This window comes from Candida pseudojiufengensis, assembly GCF_024610245.1.
Source record: "Candida pseudojiufengensis strain CBS 10847 chromosome Unknown scaffold28, whole genome shotgun sequence".
Lineage (NCBI taxonomy): Eukaryota > Fungi > Ascomycota > Pichiomycetes > Serinales > Debaryomycetaceae > Lodderomyces > Lodderomyces pseudojiufengensis.
In genome coordinates, this window is record NW_026261549.1 from 50,971 (window position 1) to 70,699 (window position 19,729).

At 28.9% G+C, this 19,729-nt stretch overlaps 7 protein-coding genes across 7 annotated transcripts; 5 read left to right on the forward strand and 2 right to left on the reverse strand. All coding sequences in view use genetic code 12, as the record gives it.

Moving 5' to 3' along the window:
- Window positions 1-1,162: 1,162 nt before the first annotated feature.
- On the forward strand, window positions 1,163-3,838 carry CTA7 (Cta7p; the record flags this gene model as incomplete). Its single annotated transcript, XM_051760819.1, has 1 exon — window positions 1,163-3,838. One exon carries the CDS (start codon window positions 1,163-1,165, stop codon window positions 3,836-3,838), a length of 2,676 nt encoding a protein of 891 aa, XP_051611532.1.
- A 3,720-nt stretch (window positions 3,839-7,558) lies between these two features.
- Window positions 7,559-9,388, forward strand: MIG1 (transcription factor; the record flags this gene model as incomplete). Its single annotated transcript, XM_051760820.1, has 1 exon — window positions 7,559-9,388. The coding sequence occupies one exon, from the start codon at window positions 7,559-7,561 to the stop codon at window positions 9,386-9,388; it is 1,830 nt and encodes a 609-aa protein (XP_051611533.1).
- Window positions 9,389-11,542: 2,154 nt separating this feature from the next.
- On the forward strand, window positions 11,543-12,499 carry SFC1 (Sfc1p; the record flags this gene model as incomplete). The annotated part of the gene is made up of 1 exon (XM_051760821.1): window positions 11,543-12,499. One exon carries the CDS (start codon window positions 11,543-11,545, stop codon window positions 12,497-12,499), a length of 957 nt encoding a protein of 318 aa, XP_051611534.1.
- Window positions 12,500-13,346: 847 nt separating this feature from the next.
- On the reverse strand, window positions 13,347-15,095 carry KGF55_005775 (uncharacterized protein; the record flags this gene model as incomplete). The annotated part of the gene is made up of 1 exon (XM_051760822.1): window positions 13,347-15,095. The coding sequence occupies one exon, from the start codon at window positions 15,093-15,095 to the stop codon at window positions 13,347-13,349; it is 1,749 nt and encodes a 582-aa protein (XP_051611535.1).
- Window positions 15,096-15,700: 605 nt separating this feature from the next.
- KGF55_005776 (uncharacterized protein) lies at window positions 15,701-16,747 on the forward strand (the record flags this gene model as incomplete). Its single annotated transcript, XM_051760823.1, has 1 exon — window positions 15,701-16,747. The coding sequence occupies one exon, from the start codon at window positions 15,701-15,703 to the stop codon at window positions 16,745-16,747; it is 1,047 nt and encodes a 348-aa protein (XP_051611536.1).
- Window positions 16,748-16,776: 29 nt separating this feature from the next.
- On the reverse strand, window positions 16,777-17,781 carry YUH2 (Yuh2p; the record flags this gene model as incomplete). The annotated part of the gene is made up of 2 exons (XM_051760825.1): window positions 16,777-17,679; window positions 17,743-17,781. 2 exons carry the CDS (start codon window positions 17,779-17,781, stop codon window positions 16,777-16,779), a joined length of 942 nt encoding a protein of 313 aa, XP_051611537.1.
- A 438-nt stretch (window positions 17,782-18,219) lies between these two features.
- KGF55_005778 (protein disulfide isomerase) lies at window positions 18,220-19,697 on the forward strand (the record flags this gene model as incomplete). The annotated part of the gene is made up of 2 exons (XM_051760826.1): window positions 18,220-18,448; window positions 18,814-19,697. The coding sequence occupies 2 exons, from the start codon at window positions 18,220-18,222 to the stop codon at window positions 19,695-19,697; spliced, it is 1,113 nt and encodes a 370-aa protein (XP_051611538.1).
- Window positions 19,698-19,729: the final 32 nt, after the last annotated feature.

Sequence of the window (19,729 nt, forward strand, 5' to 3'; positions counted from 1 at the left end):
ATTTTTACTTAATGCACAGGATGTATTATAATTCTTCTCTGCAATAGTTTGGAGATAATCTCTCATAAGGTACTGAACTTTTCATGACTCATGACCACTGGTAGAATGACTTTCATTCAGTTCAACATACTTTCTCAATTAATCATCAAAGTTGATATGGTCTGAATCTGATAAAATATGAATAACCCAGTTTCTTCCTTAAATATCTTCACATAATACGTTTTACAGCATTTGGTACAGCATATGCACATTTACTTGATCAATACAGATCTAAATTAGAACCAAATGCTGTAAAATGTATTATGTTAGGATATTTAACTGGGTTATTTAGTAACTCGAAAGATTCCTTCCCCTCCATTGGAACTCAGTATTTGTTGCCTTCATGATACTGCAATGTGCCCTGAAAGTTACATATTTGCACTGGTGCTATTACTCTCGATCCTTTTGAAGGCATGATCCAAATAACTATCAGATCTTCTTCCGCTCATTTGATTGAGATCTGGATCGAGGATCTACTCTTAGCTCCAACATCAGAGGATGAAATCATGGAATCTGTACCAGTTGCTCTGATTTGATGACCTCATCCCCTGAAGTTGAAGTTGAGCTGTTGCCGATCGCAGTATCATTATCACCATTTACCACTTCAGTATTAGCATTATATGAAGCTGCAGTAGTGGGAGCCGTATTAATAGTAGCAGCGGATGTACTGTCTTTTCTTGTTTTTTGGCATTCCTATTGCTAATAATGATAAAATTGATGGTTTATGATATTTATGAAATCATGAAAATTTTTCACTTGAGTTAACTAATAAATGGTCCAAAGCTTGTGTAATCCAAATTTAAATTCATAAATGATAGTCACAAAATATATAAAGTATGAATTTCAGACTGCACCACTCCTAGTGTTAACCTTATACCGAAAACTTTAGATTCTTGAGGTGTCTTCATTTAGATCCAATACTATTCATGTATTTATAAATAAGTCTATGATCTTCAGTTATTTTGTAAGAAAATAGCTAAGACGAATTGGTAGCATTAAAACCTGATCGGCTTTTAGGATTTAAATTTGAAACACTTTTATTATGAAACATCTATTTTCTGACGAATGTAATTAATCAAGTATACTAATCACAACTCGTTCCTCAAAAATCAAAGCATTTGTTATGTCTGAGCAAAATGGAAGTTATGATCTTCCGAAAATTTCACTTCCTGATAATGTAAATTCTGGTGCTACTCCAAACACAACTTTTTCCCCGTATGGTACGGTCCAATTACCACCTGTCTATTCCTATAGACAATCTCAACTGATACAGCAACAACAACAACAACAACAACAACAGCAACAACTGACACAGCAACACCCACAGCACTTACAACAAATAAATACTAAGCTTGAGCCTGGTAGTCTTAACATCGGTCAAACAATACAACATCAAACACCACCAATTCAATCAGATCAAAATTATTCGAATATAGCACAACCCTTGCAGCCACAACTTCGACAACAAGAACAGAAACCAAGACTTAGAGTACGAAAAGCTTGTGATAGATGTAAAACTCATAAAATAAAATGTTCTGGTACTATACCGTGTACTACATGTACTAGACAAAAGAAAGAATGTACTTTTTCAAATTCATCTAATGGGAATGATTCAAAATCTGGTTCCAGCCAATCTCAATCAGGATATGAACAAAATAAACGTCAAAAATTATCAATGATAAATGCAGAACCTTTTGGATTACCTACAGTTGATAAATCAAATACAACAGAATATGTATCACATTTAGAAAATAGAGTTCAATATTTAGAAAATATTTTATCAGGATCTTGTGAATTATTTAAAACCCCAAGAGTTGAAGAACCAGAAAGTGAACAAATTACAGAAACTTTATTTTCATCAAGTTCAAAATGGAGATTTTCAAGACGTCATCAAAATTTATTGATAGTTGAATTATGTAAATCAATGTATTCTAATTTATCTGAAGAACTGAAAAATCAAGTTACTATACCAAGACCTCAATATTTTGGTTGGAATATGTCAGGAGTTAATTATTTAACAAGTGAAGATTTACCATTATTACCTAAAATTGATATAAAATTTGATGAAAAATATTTAATTAATTATTTTTTTAAAGAAATTAATCCATTATTTGCCATTTTACATGAGACAGTATTTAGAGAACAATATGAAGCTTATGATAAATTAAGAAAAGAAGAATTATCAAAAAATGATCATGATATAAAAACTAATCAAACAAAATTATTTTCAGCAGTATTATTTTTAATTTATGTATTAGCTATAAGATTTACTGAATTTCAAAAACCAAAAGGTCCAAATATTGAAATGTTACAATTAGAAGAAAAATTATTTAAATATGCATATAAAGTAATAAGTATATTAAGTTTTGAATGGGAATCATTTGAATTAATTCAAAGTTGGTTATTAATGGCTTTATATTTAAGAGTTGCTCATAGACAAACTTCTTGTTCACATGCATTAGGTCAAGCAGTTATTATGACAAAATCAATGGGATTAGGATTTAGTGAAGAAAATCCCAAGATATTAGTAAGTACAGCTTATGAAAGATTAAAAGCAAAAAGAATATTTTGGTGTGTTTTTACATTTGATAGAATTTTTGGATTACAAACTGGAAGATATAGTGGGATTAGAGATGAAGATTTTGCAAGAGGTTTTCCAAGTTTTGATTTTGAAAAGGAAACTGAAAAAGATGATTGGTTAACATTACCTGCTTTAGGTTTAATTCATATTGCTAGAATATCTAATTTTATACATACATCTCCAACTGATAATCCTCATTTATTAAAGTATCAACAAGTTAATACTGAATTAGTTAAATTACATGAATGGTTTAATAATGTTGGATTTAGAAATGATTTATTATTTAATAAAAATGATGATTCTAAAATTAGTTCTTTAGTAAAAGCTCAAGTTAAATTACATTATTATGATTTAGTTTTATGTATTCATGGTAAAGTATTATTTAATCATATTGGTAGAAAAATTGCAAGTCATGGTTTAAAAACTGAAATGGTACTTGATGCAGGTCATGGAGTATTAGATGTTTTAGATAAAATTAATAAAGCTAATTTGATATATACACCATGGTATTCTATTTTGCTATTATTATTTAATATTGGAGTTAATTCTATTTGTTTAATGAATGGAGGAATTCATGTATTACAATCAAGAGAAATGTTAAAAACTACTATAAAATTTTTTACAATTTTAAGAAAATCACCTATTAGAAATGATCAAAATAAAATGATATTTAGAGAAAGATTTAAAATGGTAAGAGAATGTACATGGGCTTTAAAAATGGCTAATAAAATTTTAACATTAAGATTAGAAGAAGATATTAAAGCATTAAATAATATTGGAGTTGATCATGGATCATCAGATGTAAATAAACAATATTTTTCACAATTAGGAGTAAATGATATAATAATTAATGATAATAATAAAAACTCAAAAACTAATGAAAATGAAGAAGAAAATAAAAATAATGAGTTTAATAAAGTATTTCAAAAACAATTATATAGATGTAACATGAACTCAGCTCAAGCTCAAGCAACAACCGTAAATTCAAAAGATCAATCAGAGCATCAACAACAATCATCAAATCAAAATATTTCACAACAACAACAACAAAATCAATCAATAAGAGAATTATCATCAACTACTCCAACAAGTACTAACTCATTAGATCATGATGAACAACCTAATCCAGTAGATTCTTATCCATCAATTGAAATCGATAATTTATTAGGTAATTTACAATGGTTTGATCAATGGATTGATTTTAATTATGATTTTTAAAAATATATTACGTAGAATATTATTTAATGATAACCAAACACACTTTAATTCTTGTTTTTTGAACATTAAACTTAATTTATCTTTTACTCTTTTGTTATTATAGATATCCATTTTGATCCAAATATAGGAAACTAGGATAAAATTTTATGAATATCAAATTTAGCGTAACACATAATAAAAACAACTCCGTACTGCAACGGTAATTATTTATCTTCATATCGATTTCTAAGATTATAGATTATTGAGGGAACAATGAGGGACCAACTGTTTTCTTTGCAAACGATCATGGTTGTATTGCTTCTAAATCCGATTTTTATATTAATTTAGTTGACAGAGGAGTCATTGATTCTATGTTGAATCATATTTTACAACACGAAATATAAATTATTATTTGCAGCAATTTCGAATTGAAATATGTTTAGGTAATGTGAAAAATTATATTAAACGATAGCTTAAGTATTGCAGTTGAGATGTTAAAAAAGTTGAGGTACGGATGTAGCGAGATCTATAAACACAAAATCTTTAAATTTGCAGATACTAGATACTAGATCCAAACGATTTAAGATACGATTCTGATAATTACCTATGTTTAATTGACTAAAATATTGATCAAATTATATATAACTTTTTGGTGACTGAGCATGATCATGAGCTTGAAAATTTGAATCAATATCTGCGGTAGCAGCAATTAGAGTTCGCTGTGTACCACTTCCAGAAGTTGTTGAAGTTGGATTCGCATTTGACCCTGATGTGGTGGCATGTAAAGAATTTTATGTAGGATATAAAGAATTATCATTACCTTGTTGATTTTAATTTAGTTGTAACAACTACTCTAGAAGAATCAAGATCACTCAAGAAAAATGCAGTAACATCTCAACAACTTAATAATACGACTCTAGAAGATTTAGAGACATACAAACAACAAAGATCCCGCAAACATCAACTTAAAACAAGACAATGCATATAAAGATAATATCAATAATCAATCAGGACAACTGATTCAAGAAACATCATTTATGAGAAAAATGTAGTATTGTGGTTAGGATGGTAATTGGAGTAACCAATCGATGAATTTTACAAATAAATGAGTCTAATCATGATTTTGAGTTTTAAGGAGAAAAAAAACAAACAATCAATATGTTCCTATATTTCTTCCATGATGGTCAAAGAAGGCGTTGATTCAGCCATGAAGAATAGATTCAAGAAAAACAATCTAGACACACAGACCGCCCCCTCGTTTTTGCCCCAGTCCTTTTTATTGTTGAGTTTCAAATTAAACTCTAAATTACCCCGGGTTCTAACTACTCCGATAACAAATCAGTTGTTCATATTTTTATACGGCTCAACCTTAAAAGATTTAAAGTTAAATAGTTTATAACAAGTTTTGATGCATCTACCCCTCCCTGTTTGTAAAGTTTAAAAATATTTGATACATCAGCTTTCATTACCACGTTTTTGAAAAATTAGAAATGGAAATGATGAAAATTTTGAATTTAGGGAAATAACTTTACTTCAAATTTTAAATAATACGTCTTTGGAAATATGAGCCATTATTAACGAATTACTGCTACTCCATTAAGTTCAAAATCAATTCTAAAACCAAGTATGAAAATAATAAATGTTTTGCTAGTGACTTCAATTTTAATGCGCAAATTCATTCTAATTATCAAATTGTTTCAAATGTATCTCTATATATAAAATAAGGTTAAGACCCCATGGGCAATTCTATTGTTCTTTGGAATTGGAATAGTTAACAGTATACTATTCAACAACTTATATAACATGATTTTGAAACTGGTAAAATAATTAAACTTTTTTAGGTAAAAAGAAGTATAATAGATTACTTACACTAGTATAAAGTATTTTCAAAGTCTATTGTTTCGGTTAAATACGTTAATAAATTATTATAGCAAAGTTTTTTTAGATTATTGTTGGTTAAATATGGCTCAAATTTTCTATTCATAAACGACACCCCAAAATACTAAAATGTTGTGGTGGATTTAAAAATTATTTTAAACCGATCATCTAGCAACATATTTTCGCTTAGACCAAAATTAAATTTGCTGTGGGGATAATAAATTTCCAATTTATAAGCAATAATTTGATACTTAAATTTTTGATGAAACATATTCTGTTTTATCGTAAAGGGATATAACTAGATATATAATCACTGGGCGAAAGTTCTTGAACAATAAACACTAAATATTGCAAAATAGTTAATTATTTTTCTTTTTCGGTATAGATTACTATCTTATTAAGTGCAGGTTACAAAAACTGTATATAGACTGATCGGAAAAACTTTTCACTTTTTTGGACTACACTTTGTGTAATTAGTATATGGATAATTTTTTATTTTTAAAATAACAGAACAATTTCAATAGAGAAGTTGGTGATTTATCGGTGCTTGAAACAAGTTCATGCCACATCATATAATTCCAAAAATATTAATCTAGCATAATATGAAGTACTAAGGTTTTATCTTAGCTTGAAATCAATTTGTACAATTTTTAAAAATTTCATAATCTGGACGATAATGCTCCATCTTTTTTTTTAATCATATTGCACAAAATTGTGCTAGCAAGACGTTTATTAAGATTGTCAGTTACAGCGAACGTATCTATTACGTAAATGACTGGACGTGTGAGTTTTTCATCTTAGAATTGCATTCGTATGATCTATTCATTTATCGCAAAAATCTTACTATACTATTTTCAAAGTTCATCGAATACGAAGAAACACTATGTTCTGACCGGAAAAAATACTAATGTCATGTATTGCTAAGATTTAGATTCAATTTAGTTTGGAATTCAAACAAGTCAATAGCCTCAAATGTAACCATGGTCTGAAATCAAGAAATATCCCGACTTCTTGAGTTGCTTGGTATTTCCTGTTCTTTTGTCAGAATATAGCCCTACAAATACATTCTATAATACCAAAAATTCTGCAGCATTAATAAATTTTTCCCAATTATACGTATCAATATTTCATATTAAGAAATACATAAGTTTGAGAGCTTGCAAAAATAAAAACGTATGTCTCCCCCAAACTTTTATTGTTTGTAACAAGTAAAAAGAAACTTTTAAATATTTCGGATTAATTAGAAAAATTGGTTTGTGTTACACTCTACATTTTTGTGTAACTACATTTTAGTACGTTCAACATTATTCTTATTGTTATAGGATAGAATCAAAAATTGATCATCTTATTCTATTAAGTTTATTAGGCTTATTAATCTTTCTACTATGTCTATTAGTTCTATACCTTCGCTTTAAGAACAATAAGATTTGAATAAGTTTAAATTTTAGATTTACTTACTTGTTACTTTAATGGTGAAAGTTTTAAAATTTTTTACTTACAATCCTTTATAGTAGTAATATACTTTTATATTTTTTCCCCATACTTAATATACTACCATACACAATATAAGAAAATTTAAATATAGAACTTTACTTTCCTACCACAAATTTAAAAAAATAATTTTTATTTCTTACATTTACTTTTCAAAAAAGATTAATTACATTATAACTTCTTTTTCTTCTTTTACAATTAACCATCATCATTGACTAACCCATCAATAATTACATCATTACATCACTTAAAAACAAAGACATAACTATCTATTCAATCAGAAATTATCATATAAGTCACACCTCGGAGTTACCTTCACACAGTCACAAGTAAAAAACTAGTTATACAGTAAAAGTAACACCCATAAGGAAGATGCCGGTTAAAGAAAAACAAAATAAAGAAGATAGACCATATAAATGTACATTTTGTGAAAAAGCATTTCATAGATTAGAACATCAAACAAGACATATAAGAACTCATACTGGAGAAAAACCTCATGCTTGTACATTTCCTGGTTGTAGTAAAAGATTTAGTAGATCAGATGAATTAACAAGACATCTAAGAATTCATAATAATCCAACTACAAGAAAAAGAAAAAATAAGAATAATGAATCAAATATTAATAATAATAATGGAAATGTTGAAGCTATATCTATTCAACATCAACAACATATTCCTTTTAGTATAGATAGAAATGGAAATCAAGTATTCCATCAATCATATCCTATTTATTATGTATCAAATGGTAATGGTTATATGCAACCAATTTTACCTCAACATTTACCTGTAATACATCAACAACATCAACAGCAGCCACAACAACACCCACAAACTCAAATACAATCAAATAATACTGTTCCTTCCTTAAAACAAGTTGGGTCATTTACTTCAATACCTAATTCTCATTCACAACAACAATATACAAGTAATAGATCATTTGAAGAAATTCCTTCTCATTATAATCAACAAGGATCAGCTGTATTTTCAATACCTTCATCACCAACAACTTTACAACATCAACAAAATCTTCAACAACAACACCAACAATTATATAATCATCCAAATTCTCAATCTTCTAATAATATTGTTAATCATACCACAAATCAAACACGTCCAGTTATAACATCAAGAGCAATATCATCAGATTCAATTAGACATTATCCAACAAAAATAAGTCAACAAGGTAATAATTCACCACCTTTTCAACAACGTTATCATAATCATCAATTTTCAAACATTTCAAAATCTGATTCAACATCAAGTATAATATCAGAAAATCAAAAAGTTTTTAGTAATAATAATTCAGCATTACATTCTTTGGGAACTTCACCTGATACTTCTAGTTCCTCATCTACAACAATGATGCCACCACCAAATTCACAATCTCAAGCAATTAATTCACAAGTTCCTACATCATCTTTCAGTAATTTAAATGATTATTTTCAACAAAAATCATCATCATCATCAGGATTAAACAATACAAGATTATTTAATGCTTCATCAACTTCATTATCCTCATTAAGTGGTAAAATAAGATCTACTTCATCAACAAATTTATCAAGTTTACAAAGAATGACACCATTAAAATCAACAACTACGAATAATACTAATAATAATAATAAATCTAATTTTATATCATTACCAAAACAAATCTCATCAACTTCTTTAAATTTAGAATTTTATCAAAATAATAATAATAATAATCATCATCATATAAATAAAAAATCAAGACCAAATTCTCCAAATTCTTCATTAACTAATTTAACAATGTTATCAAGTAATAATGGTTATGGTAGTGCTAAGAGATTTCAATCAAATTTTATAATATCACCAAATGAAACTCCTTTACAAACCCCAAGTCAATCACCTCATTTACAACCTGCTACATTACATACTACTACTACTACTAATAATAATAACTTACCTACTCATACATTAAATACGCAAACATCAGAAAATGATGCAGATGATTTAAAACACAATGAATTGTTAAATGAGAAATTAAAAAGTATTGCAACTACTGGAACAAAATTACCTCCAATAAGATCAGTATTAAGTTTTACATCATTTAATAATTTAAATAATTATCCTAATGAAAAACAACAACACGAAGTTGATGACAAAGATAGAGCTATTAATGATGATTTAAATTTAATTAAACAAAATCAAAGTGTTATGAGTTTAAATAATTTACTAAGTTAGGTTTGGGAAGTATTTTGGGAAATGGTTTTTTCTTTTTTTCTAGTTTTACATAATAATTATCTTAATAATTTAATAACATGGCTAATTTTAATTATCGATATAATTACTGTATACTTCTCTCTATTACTTCGTGGATTAACCTGGTCGAGCAAGAAAAAGATGCTTCTCTAGGGCGATATAAAACGTCACTGTATACCGCAATATTACACACAGTAGAATTAACACCAAAACAACTTTATATCGACAACAAAGTAAATTACTCATTATCTGAACAGATGATACATATAAATTACATTCAGTTTTTACTTCTAATTCTATTCAGTTTACTTTTGCCCAACCTCAATTAGTTATTAATTTTTTGAAGATTATCAGCTCTGAAATTTACAAGGGAAACTTTCAATTTCCAAGGGAAAAAAATCATACAGCTAAAAAAATACAATTCTTTTTCTAACAACAAAATAACTTCTAGCTCTTCAAACAAACAACGCATACAAATAACATACAAAATTAAGTTTTACATCTATTTAATCTATTCCTGTTTAAATTTAATTGTTTTTCAATTCTTTAAATTCTCAATTGAATACTAACAATTCTCAACCTAAAAACTGCATTTAAGACACCAGCGCGTGCAACCGAGTTAGCAATAAAAATTATAGCTAAAAACCTAACAACAAAGTAAATACTAGTTCTTCAAAAGAATAATTTATATAAATTACATTCAAATTTGAACTTTAAATTTATTCAACCTATTTTTCTTCAACTTTACTTGATTTTCAAATTTTTAAACGGTCTTTCAACAGATTACTATGAACTCCAGAGCGTGCTACTGAGATATGTAAAATTTTTGAGATAGGTCGAGGGGCTCTTAAAAGAGCGCAGATAGTGTGAGCTTTGGTCGGATGTATAGGTCGTCGCGCATTAAATGTCGACCAAAACACACCGGATAAACTTCAAGGGCATGTATCAATTAATTCAATTTGCTGAGTCGTATCACGAAGGTCAATTGCTAGGTCAACAATAACCTAAGATTATGAGTACGTACCCGGAGTTGAAGAGCGATGAGAAGTCAACTACAAACCCTGAGAACTGTTTGTTGAAATATAATAAAGTATTATATATATATCAACTCATGAATGATTGTAGAGAATTCTAAATCAAATGTTGAAACAAATTACGACAAAGATACTCGCCAATGAAATTAAAAATTCAACTCAAACAACCTAGATCGGACCGTCGCAAACATTGTTAAGAAACCAAATTGAATCATGACGTTATTGTTCAATCATACATTCAACGGTTTCGTTTTAATCTACAAATATTATCCCGAGGAAAAAAATAGTTCGTTAATAAAAAATAATCTCGAGGTAGAAAAAAAAATTTACTTATTGTGAAACTTCGGATTTTTACTTCCATTTTACTTAAAAATTAGAAAGACTCATTTAGTTAGTCATGTTGTATTAGTAAGTAAGAATGTGGGGGGCTGAATTCAACTACAAATTCTCCCTTGGTTGATTTCACATTCAAATGGATAAATCTCAACCATCTAGTTTCTTTCATCGGCCATATACACCATTTAATTCCAATACTTTAAATCAGTTTGTTACTAAATTATAAGTCAAGTGACATTATTTCGTAAAAATATTCGAACAACCCGGAGCAATGGATGTAACTGTATTCTTAGTGAATCCAAATGAGTTGATTTTTTTTTGTTTTTAATACAGATAGTTTGGTAGCACTAGTACGTAGATACCCCAGACTATTTTTCATTATCAGTAAGTTAATAGCGTAGCATACTCTTTTGTGTAATATTTATTTTCCGTTTTTCTTATGAAATTTTATATTGTAAAAATATTTCAATTTTCAACATTTAATAAATCAGAAATTTTTTTAACCATTTATATCTTTCTTTCTTTTCTTTTACTTTTGATTCTTATAATCAAGTTATTGAATAGACCAATATTTTCAAAAGACTTATACTAGATTGAGAAAGTACTTTTGCTGACTTCCTTATATATTCAATTTATCAAATTTATTCAGAAATCAATACATTCATTTTATAATTTTTTGATTCAAAAAACCTTAATTTTCAATTCATCAATTCCAATATTATATTCATCCATCATTAAACCATCTTTATAGAATTATCATATCACAATGGCAGTTGCAACTAAAACAGATGTAAAAGCTAAAAGAGGAGTAACTGATTTTGTTGCAGGTGGTGTAGCAGGTTTATTTGAAGCATTATGTTGTCATCCTTTAGATACTATAAAAGTTCGAATGCAATTATATAGAAAATCAGGTCAAAAACCTCCTGGTTTTATTAAAACTGGTATAAATATTGTTCAAAAAGAAGGATTTTTATCATTATATAAAGGTTTAGGAGCAGTTGTTATTGGAATTGTTCCAAAAATGGCTATTAGATTTTCTTCTTATGAATTTTATAGATCTTTATTTTATGATAAAGATGGTAAAATTACAACTGGTCAAACATTTTTAGCAGGTGTTGGTGCAGGTATAACAGAATCAATAATGGTTGTAAATCCAATGGAAGTTGTTAAAATTAGATTACAAGCTCAACATCATTCAATGAAAGATCCTTTAGATATTCCAAAATATAGAAATGCTCCTCATGCTGCTTATTTAATTTGTAAAGAAGAAGGTTTTAAAACTTTATATCGTGGTGTTTCATTAACTTGTGCAAGACAAGCAACAAATCAAGGTGTTAATTTTACTGTTTATTCAAAATTAAAAGAATATTTACAAAAAAGAGAAAAAACTGAAATTTTACCAGCTTGGCAAACTTCAGGAATTGGTTTAATTTCAGGTGCTTTAGGTCCTTTATCAAATGCTCCTTTAGATACAATTAAAACAAGATTACAAAAATCAAGTTATGCAAGTAATGAAAGTGGTATGGTTAGAATTATTAAAATTGGTAAACAATTAATTAAAGAAGAAGGTATTGGTGCTTTATATAAAGGTATAACACCAAGAATAATGAGAGTTGCTCCTGGTCAAGCTGTTACTTTTACTGTTTATGAATATGTTAAAGATTTATTAACTAAAGATACGCCAAGTTTATCAACTACAAATGATACTAAAAAATTGAAATAATGATTATTGAAGATTATATTGAAAAGAACGAAAACATATATCATTAGCATTAGAAATTTACTGTATCATATTTGTATAAATTAGTTAAAAAGAAAATAAAAGATTTTGTGACAAAACACAAATTTGATAATCTCTTTAAAGCAATTGTTTTAATGGTTCATCCATACTCTTTTGATATTAGCGAGACCAACTTCTCATAAGACCTCCTACTATGTTAAATTAAATTTTCATGAGTTCCATTCCACCGAGATTTGAAAAATTATAACAGCCGGTTATCGGATCCTGTATTTTTTATGATACTTTAGATCTATCACCAAATGCTTTTTTATCCAGTTTAGTTGATCAATCAAAAGCAAAAACAAGTAAAAGAACTAATCATTGAATATCTTGAGTTAAACGCTGATTTTTTATTTGGAATGTAGAATATTTAATTTTTATTTTTTTTGCAACATATCTTTGCAACCTTTTAACTAGCTTGATATACGTTATTGCATATTTGGCTTGCTCAAATACATTGAAAGACCAATACTTTCCAACATTCCTCTTGTATTTTACAGTAAGATTTGAATTTAATTTTGATATTGATCAGTCACTTTTCATTAATAACAATACTTAGTTTGTTGTTTCACAATAATTTTTATGGCAAACAGACAATAGAGTTGATGAAATGTAAATTTAACAAACAAAATTAGGTATAATTAAATTTAAAATATAGAAAATCAAAAAGCAACTAACAAAAAAGCAAAACCAAAAAACAACTAACAAAAAAAGCAAAAACACCCATCAACATCAAACTAAAGATTTCTCCAAAATCTTCCATTCCTCTACTACCATCAAAGCATCTCCTTTAAAACGCTTCACCTTTAGCTCTATGAATTGAAAAAATATGTGATTGAACAGCATCACCTCTTGCAAAAGTTTTACCACAATATTTACAACTAAAAGGTTTTTCACCAGTATGAATTCTAACATGAGTGGTTAATCTATATCTTTGATTAAAACTTGCACCACAATGTTCACAAACAAATGGTCTTTCACCAGTGTGAATTCTATAATGTCTTGTTAAATCAGATATTTTTGCAAATGATCTATCACAACCTGGATGAGTACAATGATGAATTTTAACATTTGATGATGATGATTCTCTTTTTGGTCTTTTTGGTTTTGGAACAACTGAAGTATTAGCTTGTGGTGAAGAACTTGAACCTGAAGCTGCTGCCATTACTGCTGCATGAGCAGGATTTGAAGGATCATATGGTTGATTTGGATCATTAAGACGTTCTTCATTTACATTTTTATGATCAGCTTCAATATGATTCATTAATTTTTCATATGATAAAAATCCTTTACCACATTTAAAAGCATTACAATGGAAAACTCTAACATCTTTTAAATCAACAAATGGTTTAGTAGGAGCTTGAGGAGTAATATTTCTAGTAGTTGTTTGTGTGGTTGTTGTAGTTGGACCATCAGCAAAAACATTAACATTATCTTCAACAACATTAGAACCATATTGTTGTTGGGTTTGTTGTTGTTGCTGAGCCAATTGTTGTTGCAAATCATGTTGTTGAGCTTGTTGTTGAGCTTGTTGAGCTTGAACTTGAGCTTGTTGTTGTTGTTGAGCAATATGGTGATGTTGTTGTTCTAATTGTAATTGAGGATCTTCATTAGGAGCAAATTGAGATTGTTGTGGATTTTGTTGAAGTTGTTGTTGTTGTTGATGTTGTGAAACTTCTAAAACATCATCTAAAACTAAATCATGATGAACATGAGTTTCATGAATTGCTAAATTGGCTTTTTGACTAAATTTTTTACCACAAGTAGCACATTCAAATCTTTTAGGTTGAGAATGAGTTCTTCTATGATTTCTTTTATCAATAACATTTCTAAATTCTTTACCACAAAATTCACAAATATTTGAATCTGGATTATCAATATCTTTAAATATGGTTCTAGTTTGTTTTGGAACTTGAGAATTTGGAATACTAACTCCAGTAACTAATGTAGTGACAGGATCGGGATGTTGATGTTGATGAAGGTGTTGTTGCTGTTGCTGTTGTTGTTGAAGCTGTTGTTGCTGTTGAAGATGTTGATGTTGAGCAAATTGTTGTTGCTGTTGTTGCTGTTGTTGTTGTTGTTGCTGTTGTTGTTGTTGTTGAGCTAATTGTTGTTGAATTTGTTGATGATGATGTTGATCTTGTCTAAACTCTTTACTTTCTTGATAAGTTTGTTGACTCATTTTAAGTCTTCTAACTCTTTTCTTTGAATTATTAGTTGCTGCATATTCCTCAGCATCAAAGAATTCATTTTCATCATTATCATCTTCATCTTCAGGTTGAGGAGCAAAATCTCCATCATTATCAGAATCATCTCCATCATCAACTTCAAAGTCTAAGTTTCTAAGCTTGGTAGCATCATCATCAATCTCATTTTTAATGGTAGTTCCAGGTAAGTTGGTAGTTACCTGTGTTTGATGTGTTTCATGTTGCAAACCATTTAAAGTATCATCAATCTCTTGATTGACCGAATCCTCATCATGAACACCATTTGATCTTAACGATGCTCTCAACTCTCTTCTTCTGGATGATAATGTCATGATTGTAATTTTATTTGAAGTGGGAAGTGAACTGGCTAATAGTAAATTTAAATTTAATTAAATTTTAATTTGTTGTGATTTTAAAATATTTTTGGAGTGTCAAATTAGTAACAAAAACAACACAAAACCACAGGATTTACAAAAACAACACGGTATCCAAGAGATCAAACGTATAGTTGTAACGACATTCAATCTTGTTCTGATTAATCTTACCTAACCTATCACAGCATGCTTTAGAATGAATTTTTCATTGAACTTGAGAGGTCATTAATTCTAATCCGGTGGCAATGCTACCAAAAGTACACTACTCTTTCAAATAAAGCTTACCTTTGTATTTCTGGATTTTTAACGAGATTCAATTAATAAGGAGGCTTGATGCAAAAGGTGTATTGTCAGTCTTTCAAATTCAGGACAGGTATATGATTTTCCAAAACCTCTAGTACCAGTACTTACATATATTTTTTTCTAGCATTCTCTAGTCAACAAAAGATTAAAATTAGCGCGCGCAATTTACTTAATCTGAAACAGCTTGCCATTTTACATTTAAATCGAATTAGTAAATTGAATTAACCTTTCCTACTCAATTGACATCGTTTACGAATATCATGTTGAAATGCTTACGTCCAATTCTGCATTGCAAACCCCAAAGATTTTATATTCACACTTCTTCGAGCCTAAAGCTACCTAGATATCCTACATCAAATAGCAATAATAATAGAACAAGAGTTACCAAAGAAATTACACCTGAAGAAGTAGCAAAATTTAAAGAGGCACAAGAAAGGGCCAAGCAGTCAGGATCGTTTGATAATGTAAATACAGATTCTTATCAACAGACTCAAAGTCCATATTATTCATCAAGTCAATATTATATACCCAATAACAAAAATGGTATAATAACTCCTCAAGATCCAATATACTCAATTTTATCAGAGCCAACCATTGTCATTGAACGTACGATTGAATACATGAATTTAATGATAGGGTTCGAACAAATAAACAAATATACAATTATGAATTCAAGTGGTGAAATAATAGGATTTATGGAGGAAAAAGAAGCTGGAATTGGACGAACGGTGGGTAGACAACTTTTCCGAACTCGTAGGCCATTTGAGGTCGATGTTTTTACTCCAAGTGGTGAGTTAGCATTAACAATTAAAAGACCATTTCGATTTATTAATTCATATGTGAAGTCTTTACTACCAGGATACAACAAACAAAATGATGAACCCATGCTCGAAATAGTTGGTGAAAGTGTTCAAAAATGGCATTTATTTAGACGAAAATATAATTTATTTAAATTAGAAGATGAAAAAACCGATGATTATGAACAATTTGGTGATATTGATGCTCCTTTTTTATCATTTGATTTTCCTATTATAAATGCTGATAATAAAATTATTGCAAGTATAGATAGAAATTGGGTTGGGTTAGGTAGAGAAATGTTTACTGATACAGGTGTATATATTTTAAGGTTCGATAAAGAAAGTTTCAGAGGATTGGCGAATTATGATGATGTAAGTAGTCAAGGGGTTACAATTGATCAAAGAGCTATTATTTTGTCTTGTTTCACTTCAATTGATTTTGACTATTTCTCAAGACATAGTAGTGGACATGGATTGTTTTCATTTGGAGGTAGTTATGATGACGTATAGACGATAGATAATAGATATATTTAACGAAGCTATTGTTTTCGTATGGATTGAGCTATCATTTGTTGAGTTTTATTTCTTCCATTTTGTAGCAAAGCTTCCCATTCTTCATCACTTTTTTCCTTACTTATATTTTTGATGAGCTGAACTATGAGCCCAGTGTAATCATGTTTCCTTAATTCATTTTCTTTCTGCCAATTTTCTCTTTTCGAAATTTGATTAGCAACTTCCATCTCATCACCAGCTAATTGGGCTTGTTGTAATTTATTGTTTGTAATAGCGAGTAATGAGAATCTCAATTCGCTTGAATCGTATTTCTGAATTCTTTCTTGTACAATTGTTGGAATTTTATCAATAAATTCATCTTGATTTTTGCATTCTCCATGTAATATCGGGTATTGCTTTAATCCATCTAGCTCATAAATACGCCCATTTTTAAAAATATATCCAACAAAATGAAACAACCCATCATTCTTTTCATCATAATTTTTAGGTTTTGGTTTATCATCCTGATGAATTAATGTAGGTGTCAGAAAAGAATTATGAACAAATCGTATCGTCTCACTATTGGATATAGTTTCACCAATCATTTCTGCGTCGAAACCTGTTGTAAATAATTTGAAATTATTTAATTCTTCACCTAATTCTAAATCTTCAACATTGAACAAGATATTTAAAACAGCTTGAGTAGCACATGCATTTTGAATAGTTTGATTTGCAAAAAATATTCCATTATCCATGTAATTTGAATCATATTCTCCATTTATAGGTTTATTCGATTTGGCAAATTCTCTATCTAGACTGCCATATTTGAACAAAAATATTATTCCATAAATTGGTTTTAGTTGCCTTAATGTATCCGAATCTATTGAATATAAATCGTTAATCTCAATATCTGAAACACCTAATTTTTCAACTAATTCCGTGAAAACACCCTTGAGTAAAATGTTAGTATCAAAATCAATTATTCAGATTTAAACACTGGAAAAAATACATACAGCATCAGAATCTATCGTGTTCCATCCACTTTCCGACATTACTTTGAAGAAGTTCAGATAAATATTCAGTTAAAGTTATATTTAATGTATTCATTTTGCCATATTAATTTTATTTACACGTGATTAAAAACGTGACAAAATTACAAAATCAACACGAAACCAAATTATATTTTTGATTTATCACTACATTATACGGTAACTCGAAAATAACCAATATCCATAAGAGCTAATTTGCTAACGTACTATAGAAGTCAGCATTTACAAGACGCCAATTTCACTTTACACAGCAGAACTTTTGATCCAAGACGAAAAACTGATTCAAGATCCAATTCAGAAGTACAATCAAGTTATACAATAATCAATCTGAACCAGTCTGTCTCATTTGAAACACGAACTTACCATTGTTAACTTTCAATAATTTCCTTTTGACGCCTAATAATTAAAATCATTTAATATTACATAAATCAATCTAATACAATGTCAACGAGCAATAAATCACCTTTATATTTAGAATATTTAGAACAATTCAAAACATCACCACCATTAGAAAATTCTAAAATAACAAATTCTACAGCCTTATTTACAATATTTTTGCTATTATTAGCGTTTGGATCATTATCGATAGCTTTATTAGGAGATATCAAAAAGAAGAATTTTATCACATTTTTATTAAATTCAATAGTAGCTTCAATAAGCGTGGGATATAGTGCTATATACGTGATGAATTATGTTGGAGTATATATTTAGTTAAAAATACAACAGTCACATTATAATTTAGACTAGTAGGATTAGTCCAACGATAAAAGTGAAAAAATCTCATTGTAAAGTATTAATTGACCCTGAATGTCCATTTCCTACGAACATTCACGACTATCTACTTCGTAGTTACGTCTTCTCAATTCGATCTCTCAGTTTTTGGTATCAGTTATCAGCACACGGAATTAATTTTTCAACCACGTAATTCTATTTTTCGGACCAACTAATTTTATCTATTAGATCTATAAGGTTTACGAATATAAAACAAAATGTTTCAAAATCATCTACTAATACTATTGTCTATATTAATACTAGTGGTAGCAAGGGCACAACAAGATGAATATGCTTTAGATTCAAATATTTATGAATTAACTGCAAGAAATTTCGATAAAGTAATACATGGTACAAATCACACATCAATAGTCAAATTCTATGCACCATGGTGTGGTTACTGTCAGCAACTAAAACCCATATGGACTAAATTAGGTAAGGCACTCGGCTCGCCAAGTTCAAAATTGAACTATAACATTGCTAGTGTCAACTGTGATAAGGATGTTAATAAACAATTATGTGCACAATATCAAATTAGAGGGTTCCCAACAGTAATGGTATTTAGGCCACCAAAATATGATAAATCTAAGGTAAATTCAAAAAGGTCAAGACATGCTAGTGAAGTGTATAATGGTGAGAGAAATGTAAAGGCTATAACAAATTTCTTAAATTCAAGATTGAAAAATTACGTCAAGAAATTACATAACTTTGAAGATGATTTGAGTAACTGGTTGAACGAAGAGAAAGAGCAAGGAAAAATATTATTGGTTTCAAGCTCCAATCAAATTAGCCCGCTTTTGAAATCGATCGCCATAGACTTCTTATCCAAATTAAATTTTGCAGCCATCGGTAAATTAAACAAGGAGACTATAAATGTTACTAATTCAACTACTAAAATTCCAGCATCAGAGAAATCAACGTTGATCTATTTTGATCCATCCAAGGATGAGATTGAAATTTACACCGAAACGGATAAATTGAATGACAAAATCAAAATCGAGGAATGGATACTCAAAGTAAGTGGTATTAAACCAGTTGAAGGAGTTTTGTCTGAAAAAGGTAAGAAATTAGCCAAATACAGATTACCTTCAACCAACAAAAGTAAAAAGAGTACAAAGAAAACCAAAGTTGATCACGATGAATTGTGATGATCAAATTGACCATTTGTATATATTCTATA